The sequence below is a fragment of the Neoarius graeffei genome, chromosome 3 (genome assembly GCF_027579695.1).
Source record: "Neoarius graeffei isolate fNeoGra1 chromosome 3, fNeoGra1.pri, whole genome shotgun sequence".
NCBI classification, from domain to species: Eukaryota; Metazoa; Chordata; class Actinopteri; order Siluriformes; family Ariidae; genus Neoarius; species Neoarius graeffei.
Window position 1 is genome coordinate 37,428,442 of NC_083571.1, and position 10,160 is coordinate 37,438,601.

At 43.6% G+C, this 10,160-nt stretch overlaps 1 protein-coding gene across 2 annotated transcripts in view; it reads left to right on the forward strand.

The window, feature by feature from the left end:
* The window catches only part of gne (glucosamine (UDP-N-acetyl)-2-epimerase/N-acetylmannosamine kinase), a 50,272-nt gene extending 44,214 nt beyond the window's left edge, over positions 1-6,058 (forward strand). For both annotated transcript variants that reach the window (XM_060916788.1, XM_060916787.1), the window contains exons 8-12: positions 1,614-1,743; positions 1,909-2,130; positions 2,201-2,383; positions 2,567-2,683; positions 4,681-6,058. In XM_060916788.1, coding sequence (XP_060772771.1) covers positions 1,614-1,743; positions 1,909-2,130; positions 2,201-2,383; positions 2,567-2,683; positions 4,681-4,916 — 888 coding nt within the window. In that variant the 3' untranslated portion in view covers positions 4,917-6,058. The remainder of the gene's footprint in view (positions 1-1,613; positions 1,744-1,908; positions 2,131-2,200; positions 2,384-2,566; positions 2,684-4,680) is intronic.
* The last annotated feature ends 4,102 nt before the right edge of the window (positions 6,059-10,160 follow it).

Sequence of the window (10,160 nt, forward strand, 5' to 3'; positions counted from 1 at the left end):
GGATATCTGTCCATGAACTGAATCTCAAGAGAAGGTGGGTCATGCAGCAAGACAACGACCCTAAGCACACAAGTCGTTCTACCAAAGAATGGTTGAAGAAGAATAAAGTTAATGTGTTGGAATGGCCAAGTCAAAGTCCTGACCTTAATCCAATGGAAATGTTGTGGAAGGACCTGAAGCGAGCAGTTCATGTGAGGAAACCCACCAACATCCCAGAGTTGAAGCTGTTCTGTACGGAGGAATGGGCTAAAATTCCTCCAAGCCGGTGTGCAGGACTGATCAACAGTTACTGGAAATGTTTAGTTGCAGTTACTGCTGCACAAGGAAGGGGTCAGACCAAAAACTGAAAGCAAATATTGGCTCATTTTCCTCAATAAATAAATAAATGACTGTAACAAGAGTTCTAGGTGGGTGGAGCACAGAAGCACGGCAGGCCAGAACTGAGTTCTCAACAGACTCTTTATTATAGCTTTTCAGCTTAAACCAGGGGTTTTCAAAGTGTGGGAGAGTCAGCCCCCCCTCAGGTAGCAAATAAACAACAGCGCCCCCCCTTACAATTTTTGTTGTTGCTATACTTAATGTTCCATTCGTATTTAAAAAAATGGTTGTTGTACACATTTTTTTTTCTTTTACACATTTGAAACATCTGTGCTTTTTTTTAAACATCTTGTTTTACACATTTGAAACATCTCATAGCATCATTAGCTAGCACCTCTTGGCAGACAACACACTGTGGCAGTGGAGCATCTTCAGATCCAGTCCATGAAAATCCAAACTTTACATAATCGTGGTCATACTTCCTTCTTTTTTTGCTTGGCCCAGACTCTGTCTCCTCACTCACTGGAGCTTGAGGTATTAAAAATCGATCCATTTTGTCTCTGGCAAAGGCGAGCTGAAGTTCGCTAAATGTCCGCAATAGTAACTTTATTCTGGTTTATTTTTCCTCACGTTGCGCCCCCTAGGGGAGGCGCGCCCCACACTTTGAAAAGCCCTGGCTTAAACTATTCACATGCGCATGCAAGTCTCCAGGTTGGGGAGAAGCCCCCTTCCTCCGCTCTCCCTCTCCTCTTATAGGGCGCGGTCACTGGGGAAGACACACAAACACAGGTTAATTACCGTCAGGTGCAGTGATTCCGCCACTTACCTTCCCCGACTCCGCCCTCCATTCACAGACCGACGCTTGACCACGCCCCCGCTGCCACAATGACCAAGTATAATATTTTTGTCTCATGTGTTTAACTGGGTTCTCTTCTACTTTTAGGACTTGAGTGAAAATCTGATGTTGTTTTAGGTCATATTTATGCAGAAATATAGAGAATTCTAAAGGGTTCACAAACTTTCAAGCACCACTGTAAAGTATTGTGTGTGTGTGATTCAGCTTGAATGTGGCGAGTCAGTGACTCACGGAGCACTAGACTGTGCATCAGAGCTCATGGGCGCTTTTCCTCTGAAGAGAAGCAGGATCTGACTCTGCTCACTCTCCTGTGCTGTTTCTCTGATCAAATATATATTTTTTTAAATTGGCTCACACTTTCAAGTTGTGTGAATTTGCAAGGTGTAAGTGCACTTAGACCTCATTTAGGTGTCCGATTTAAATTTGGTGTGTGTTACAGGGGAAGATCATTAAGATGTACGCCCAGCCCAACCCGAAGACCTACGAGGAGAGGATGGAGCTCATACTGAGCATGTGCAAACAGGCCATGGCCGATGCCATCCCCCTCAACTGCAGAATCCTGGGAGTGGGTACGACTGCTTGCATCTGTTTATCCATCACACTCTCCGTCCATCCAGCTCAGTGTTCACATGTTCAGGCTTATGGTTGATTGATTATTTATTGGTTGATTTTATATTATATAATTATAGTGAGTGTGTGTGTTGCTTTTGTTTGTTTCTGTCTGTGTGCTGTAGGGGTGAGCACGGGGGGCAGGGTGAACCCCCAGGATGGCATGGTATTGGACTCCACTCAGCTGATAAACGAGTGGAGTTGCATTGACCTGCGCTCGCCGGTGTCTCACTCGCTCCACCTGCCGGTGTGGGTGGACAACGACGGGAACTGCGCTGCACTCGCTGAGAGGAAGTTTGGCCACGGGAAGGGTGTGGAAAACTTCGTCACCATCATCACAGGGACAGGTGAGGACTCTGAGATGACGTGTGTGAGAGAGAGATAAAGATAAAGAGTGCGTGTATGATGTCTGCACAGGAATTGGAGGCGGGATCATCCAGCACGGGGAGTTAATCCATGGTAGTACGTTCTGCGCTGCTGAGCTCGGGCACATCATGGTGTCTCTGGATGGACCGGAGTGTTCCTGTGGGAATCACGGCTGCGTCGAGGCCTACGCGTCCGGGTTAGCGCTGCAGCAAGAGGCGAAGAGGCTGCACGATGGTAAAACACACACACACACAACCTGAGTTTTTCATGCTGGTTGTCATGGCTACACTCCATCATAGCTCCATTACATCAGCAGCTGTGTATGCATCGTAGCAGTGGCTCTGTCTGATTAGAGGAAAATAACTGGTGTCTGTCAGCCAATCAGGAGCAAGTATTCAAACGATGTGTTAATTACAGAGGATATGCTGCTGGTGGAGGGAATGAGTTTGAACAACAAGGAACAAGTGAACGCATCGCATCTCATCCAGGCTACTCGCCTCGGAAACAGTAAAGCAGAGGGAGTGCTCCGGACAGGTGAGAATACAGCTGATATAATGATGGGGCCATAAATGATAATAGGATATATATACACAGTGCCTTGCAAAAGTATTCATACCCCTTGAACTTTTCACATTTTTCCACCTTACACCCACGACCTTAAAAGTTTTTTATTGAGATTTTATGTGATAGACCAACACAGAGTAGCACATAATTGTGAAGTGAAACGAAAATGATAAATGGTCTTCAAAATTTGAAACAAATAAAAATCTGAAAAATGTGGTGTGCATTAGTATTCAGCCCCCTGTACTCTGATACCTCTAAATACAATCCAGTGCAATCAACTGCCTTCAGAAGTCATCTAATTAGTTAAGAGTCCTACTGTGTTTAATTTACTCTCAGCATAAATACACTTGTTCTGTGAAGGCCTCAGTGGTTTGTTAGAGAACACTGAAGAACAAACGGCATCATGAAGACCAAAGAACTCACCAGACAGGTCAGGGATAAAGTTCTGGAGAAGTTTAAAGCAGGGTTAGGTTATAAAAAAAAATCCCAAGCTCTGAACATCTCAAGAAGCACTGTTCAATCCATCATTCAAAAATGGAAAAAGTATGGCACGACTGCAAACCTACCAAGACATGGCCGTCCATCTAAACTGACAGAGCGAGCAAGGAGAGCACTGGTCAGAGAAGCAGCCAAGAGGCCCATGATCACTCTGGAGGAGCTGCAGAAATCCACAGCTCAGGTGGGAGAATCTGTGCACAGGACAACTATAAGTCGTACACTCCACAAATCTGGCCTTTTTGGAAGAGTGGCAAGAAGAAAGCCATTGTTGAAAGACAGGCATAAGAAGCCATGTAGGGGACACAGCAAACATGTGGAAGAAGGTGCTTTGGTCAGATGAGACCAAAGTTGAACTTTTTGGCCTAAATGCAAAGCGCTATGTGTGGCAGAAAACTAACACTGCTCATCACCCTGCACACACCATCCCCACTGTGAAACATGGTGGTGGCAGCATCATGCTATGGGGATGCTTTTCTTCAGCAGGGACAGGGAAGCTGGTCAGAGTTGATGGGAAGATGGATGGAGCTAAATACAGGGCAATCCTGGAAGAAAACCTGTTGGAGGCTGCAAAAGGCTTGAGACTGGGAAGGAGATTCACCTTCCAGCAAGACAATGACCCTAAACATACAGCCAGAGCTACAATGGAATGGTTTAGATCAAAGAATATTCATGTGTTAGAATGGCCCAGTCAAAGTCCAGACCTAAACCCCATTGAGCATCTGTGGCAAGACTTGAAAATTGCTGTTCACAGACGCTCTCCATCCAATCTGGCTGAGCTTGAGCTATTTTGCAAAGAAGAATGGGCAAAAATTTCAGTGTCTAGATGTGCAAAGCTGGTAGAGACATACCACAAAAGACTCGCAGCTGTAATTGCAGCAAAAGGTGGCTCTACAAAGTATTGACGCAGGGGGGCTGAATACTAATGCACATCATATTTTTCAGATTTTTATTTGTTTAAAATTTTGAAGACCATTTATCATTTTCGTTTCACTTCACAATTATGTGCTACTCTGTGTTGGTCTATCACATAAAATCTCAATAAAAAACTTTTAAGGTCGTGGGTGTAGGGTGGAAAAATGTGAAAAAGTTCAAGGGGTATGAATACTTCTGCAAGGCACTGTGTGATATAAAATATATATATAAAAAAGGGAGTCTCTTGAATTTTAAATTATTTTATCATCTTAATCCGACATTGAAATTTTGCCATGCGAAAAAAAGAAAAAATAGACAAGGACACTTTTTTTTTTTTTCACTGACATTATCAGAAATATGTTGAAAAAAATCTGTGAACCTAAAAAAAAAAAATGGGTGGCCTTATTACACTTCCAGATTATTAAACTTTTTGTGAGATTTTAAAAACCATATATATATATATATATATATATATATATATATATATATATATATATATATATATATATATATTGTGTCTCTTTCTCTCTCTCTCTCTCTCTCTCTCTCTCTCTCAGCGAGTACAGCTCTCGGTGTTGCGGTCGTGAACATCCTGCACACAGTAAACCCGTCTCTGGTGGTTCTGTCTGGTGTTCTGTCTCAGTACTACAAGAGTCCTGTCACAAACTTCATCAAGCAGCGCGCCCTCTCCTCCACCAGGGAAGTGAAGGTCATGGTCTCTGACCTTGACAGCCCCGCCCTGCTGGGTGCCGCCAGCATGGTCCTAGACTACACCACACGCCGCACCTACTGAGATGCCACGTACCAACACCAAGGGCCAATCAGACTCAGTATTTCGTGAAACTTGTGTATTTGGGATCAAACCATTGAGAAGCAGTTGGAATAGCTGCTCTGGGACTCTGGGCCAAGTCAGGCTGTAAGCCTTGGAGTGTCTCTTCTGATTGGCTGTGAGCCTTGTAACTTTTCGATGAGCCTCTGATGTGTTTTGAGACTTGGCACAAAACCGGTCACATGTGACACCCTGGAGCCCATCAGACGCCGCCTACTGAGACAAAAGACCAATCAGAATCCTCGCACTTTTTTAAATTACTTTCTCTGTTGGTGGTTTTTGTTTTATTTACTTTTTGTAATCATTTGTGCTTGGCTCTGACCCCCCGGCCTTCTCTTGTTGGTGCCTTAACAGTGTTTGCGATCAAAGAGGAAGGGAACTTTCATGCTTAGGAATGTTTCAAGCAGAACAGCTATGGTGATCAGTTAGCATGTGCTAACCGACGCTAGCTTTCAAAAGTTTGTAACAAATCTAAACGATGGACGCTTTCTTGTCTCTCGGTTATGTTTTCCTGGTCTGATTGACGTTTGTTTCTCATCACACGACTCATTCAAAGCTCTGACGAACAGCTTTACAGTATGTTGAAGAAAGATGATGTTACTTCATCAGTGGGAATCCTGAGGCTGTGTTCCAGTTCCGTTTCAAACTTTCCCTTGGTTGAGTCCATTTAGCTGTATTAATGTTCTGTTTTTTTATTACTCGAAGGGAATGTAATAAGCGTGTGTATGAAAAACAGAACTGAAACTCGGCTGCGACTTACTGACGTGCACCAGTGACTTTGGCGGCGAGGGGGTGGCGCTCCCCTTAAATTCCCAGCTCTTAGTGTTTTGCTTTGCATCGCATCATGACACTGTGCAGTATTTAGCTTAATGTACGCTAGCTTTCAGGCAAATGTCACTGTTGATTTATGTAAAACTCAGTATTTTATGCTAATAGCTATTGAGTTGACGACATGTTTTTCTGTTGGCTGATTTTTAGACTGAAATTGAGCCCGGCCTGTGTTTGCTCAGCTACGCCCATTAGTCCATGAGCATATAAGTGGTTAATCCAATCAGAGGCAAATTGTTTGTTGTCAGACCGTTGCATTAAACAGGTTTCCACCATCACAGATGTCTGTTTTAATTTGCTTAATTCTTGGATAATTTATTCATATAGCACTTTTTCACAAAGTGTTTTACATCAGTCATTAAAATAATCTGTTAAACATAATTGTGCTTTGTTTTTCTTTAACACCCAATAAGCAGCTTCAACGGTCATACATTTTCTACACCTTTATTCTTATGAACATTTTAGGATATATGAATATGCATAAATATGCAAATTTTGTGGAAAAACTCAGGTTTATATTAGAATTAATTCCGTCCAGGTGTACATTAACATCTGTGAGTTGTTTATTGCTAATTAGCTGCTTTATTTTACCACACTGGGGTTTAGCCATCAGGTTATCATGTAATAATTTGCAGACTGGACTGGGATTGGTTCGTATAATTGGGCCCGTTTTGTGACATCACAGTTGGGGCAAATGCAGTGGACGTGGATGTTGACGAACCCTGATTCTCTCCTGCCATGGCATCGGAGGCGGAATCTCCTAATTAGAATACTACAGGGTTCCTACGCAGTATGGAATTTGATTTTAGTATTTTCCAGGTCTGGAAAAGTATGGAAAATGGAAATTAGGGTATGGAGAAATATTTGTGTTTCCAGACCTTTGCCGCTACATAGTAAAATGAAGCTCGACATTCCGACATTCAGCTGAATTTTGCCAAAGAAATGTGTTGAAATGCGGAGGGAGGGAAACGGGTGTTCTGTTGTACTGGCATGCGCTCCGCCACACCCCCTGAACCTGCTTGCTTCTTGCAAGACTTTGGACAAGACGCAGGAAAACCCCCTGCTACAAAACGCCTCTTGAACACGCGTGAACACACATCATAGCTCCAGTCAGTGTAAAAATGCTTATGGCTTATTTGGCAGTGTTGCCAGAATTTGCTAGAAAAATAAGGCACATGGACCCTGAAAACAAGCGACCCAAGACAAAAAAAACTGCCAACAAAAATATGAAGGCTGTGTACGCAAACATACATATAAACTAAACAATGCTGCTATTACATTATTATTATAATTACATTACATTTAGTTGTCGCTTTTATCCAAAGCCACTTGGTTATTACAGGGTACAACATGGTTACAACCTGGAGCAATGTGGGGTTAAATGCCTTGCTCAAGGGCACTGCAGCCATTACATACTGGTTAGGGTGGCCACGTCTCGGCCACGTCTGCCATCTCTTGGTATGTGGACAAAATGTGATCTACGGTGGAACTAACACAGGGCCTTCATAAAACACAATAGTAAATACAAAAAATGCCATAATGACCGTTTTCAAATTAGAAGCTTCAGTAAACTTCTGTGTGCGCACAACATACAGGGTGTCCCGAAAAAATGTATACACACTTTGAATCATTGTGAAGTAGGTGTTTATTAAAATTCATTTCATTTTCAAGGTGTAATAGAATTTACAGACATCACTTTGTTTTATCACTGCCTCTAACTGATGTTTATAGTCTATGCTATGAGACCTGCAACAGTCACTGAAAGTCTCATCTCATCTCATTATCTCTAGCCGCTTTATCCTTCTACAGGGTCGCAGGCAAGCTGGAGCCTATCCCAGCTGACTACGGGCGAAAGGCGGGGTACACCCTGGACAAGTCGCCAGGTCATCACAGGGCTGACACATAGACACAGACAACCATTCACACTCACATTCACACCTACGGTCAATTTAGAGTCACCAGTTAACCTAACCTGCATGTCTTTGGACTGTGGGGGAAACCGGAGCACCCGGAGGAAACCCACGGGGAGAACATGCAAACTCCACACAGAAAGGCCCTCGCCGGCCCCGGGGCTCGAACCCAGGACCTTCTTGCTGTGAGGCGACAGCGCTAACCACTACACCACCGTGCCGCTGTCACTGAAAGTGAATGTCCAAAAATACCAAGAGAATTGAATGTGATTTGCATTGTCAGCAGTGACTGGACCAGAATGGATGTCAGTTTGAGAACAGGCGGTGACTAAATAATAAAATGTCTGTAAATTCTATTACTCTTTGAAAATTACACGGATTTTAATAAACACATACAGTACTTTACAGTGATTAAAAGTGTGTATACATTTTTTTTTTCGGGACATCCTGTATGTGCTTGACATCTTCACACACCTGTGTTTTAATGTCTTGAAGTGTGCATCAGATACGTGTGCGTCAGAGTGGCATCCTGTATTTTATGTAATGTGTATATATATTTATGACAAAAACAGGGCACTGATACAAATTTTAGGCCAAGCTAAATATGGTATGCATTTTGGTGGTATGTCATAATGTGAGTACATGTTTAATTTTCAAGTAATTCTTTTAAATATATGAGTAGTAGTTTGTTCGCTGAAGTCTCCAAACCTGAGAATTTGAGTATGGAAAAAGTCTGGAATTTTAAATTTGAAAATGTGTAGGAACCCTGATACTAGGCCACGCCCATTGGGACGGATCAGATCAGCTGCTTCTTGACTATTTTATCATCTCATCTCATTATCTCTAGCCGCTTTATCCTGTCCTACAGGGTCGCAGGCAAGCTGGAGCCTATCCCAGCTGACTACGGGCGAAAGGCGGGGTACACCCTGGACAAGTCGCCAGGTCATCACAGGGCTGACACAGACACAGACAACCATTCACACTCACATTCACACCTACGGTCAATTTAGAGTCACCAGTTAACCTAACCTGCATGTCTTTGGACTGTGGGGGAAACCGGAGCACCCGGAGGAAACCCACGCGGACACGGGGAGAACATGCAAACTCCGCACAGAAAGGCCCTCGCCGGCCACGGGGCTCGAACCCGGATCTTCTTGCTGTGAGGTGACAGCGCTAACCACTACACCACTGTGCCGCCCTGTGTTGAACGTGCTCTTGAAAAGTTTCCTGATTTATGGCGGTTGCTTTTAGTCTTTATCTCTTTTATCTGCAGCGATGACTGACTTCTAATGAAATGTTAATTTTTAACCACTGTAATATGAAGTGGAGCTAAAATAAACACCCCCTCCCACTTAAACACGCGGAGAAACAGGATCTCGGCGATTTCATCACGGGGGAGTCAGGGCCTTTCCAGCTCTGCAGCAGCACATTGAGCAATACGATGTCAAATCCAGATAAAGTCGCTAAGGCAGCTGCGTTTGTTTTATTGGCTGCTCAAGTTACAGTACAATAAAAGCACTTGATTACTCCTCACTGTTCCTCAGAGAAGTGTACTAAGTAGGGCGTGAACCAATGGCGTCGAAATCTTCTGTTGAATAGTGAACCGTGTTAGATTCAGCTTCTTGTTCCCTCTAAAAGTGCACTATATAGGGTATAAAATAACTGCTCCACCCTATGTAGTGCATGAGATATTTAAGAGACTCCTGCTTCTATAAGTGCATTAAATACAGCTATTAAACCCTTTAGTGCACTAGTTATCCAACATTTCAGGAGTCCATGAGGTGTTAACTGTGTAGCGGAGTGCTTGAGTGAATTTTGTGCATATTCGGCCCACAGGATGAAACGAGACCAGTCCCCATGATTCCTCATGCAGAAGATTCTAAAAAAAACAAAAAAAAACAAACAATCTCCTGATTGGCCCGTTCCACCTGGCTGTTGGACTGGGGATGATATCCACACGTGAGGCTTACTGAAACTCCAAGATGTTCCATGAAATAAGTCAACAGCCGTGATATGAACTGGGGACCATGGTCACTGACAATATCCTCAGGAATACCAAAGTACCTGAATACATTTTCAAATAATAGTTCTGCTGTCTGAAAAACAGTAGGAATGCCTGGTAAAGGAATAAGGCCCAATCCCAATTCTAATTTCTACCCCTACCCCTCCGCCTTCCCCTTGGCCCTTCCCCTTGAAACTGAGCTACAAGGGATAGGGCTTGAAATTCAACCCTTACGTATTGGGATAGCCCTTCAACGATCGCATACGTCATCGCGTACCTCCGTCAGCGTTTACGTTAGCAAAACGCGACGCGTCATTGGCTGCGACCAGCCGCTACAGTCAGAGCCAGAGGCAGAAATCTCTGCTGGCAGGGTGTGATTTGTTAACTAACACCACTGAATGGGATATCTTTGGCGCTTCGTGCACCACATCCGACAGAATGAGGTGTCAGAACACTCATGTAAACAAT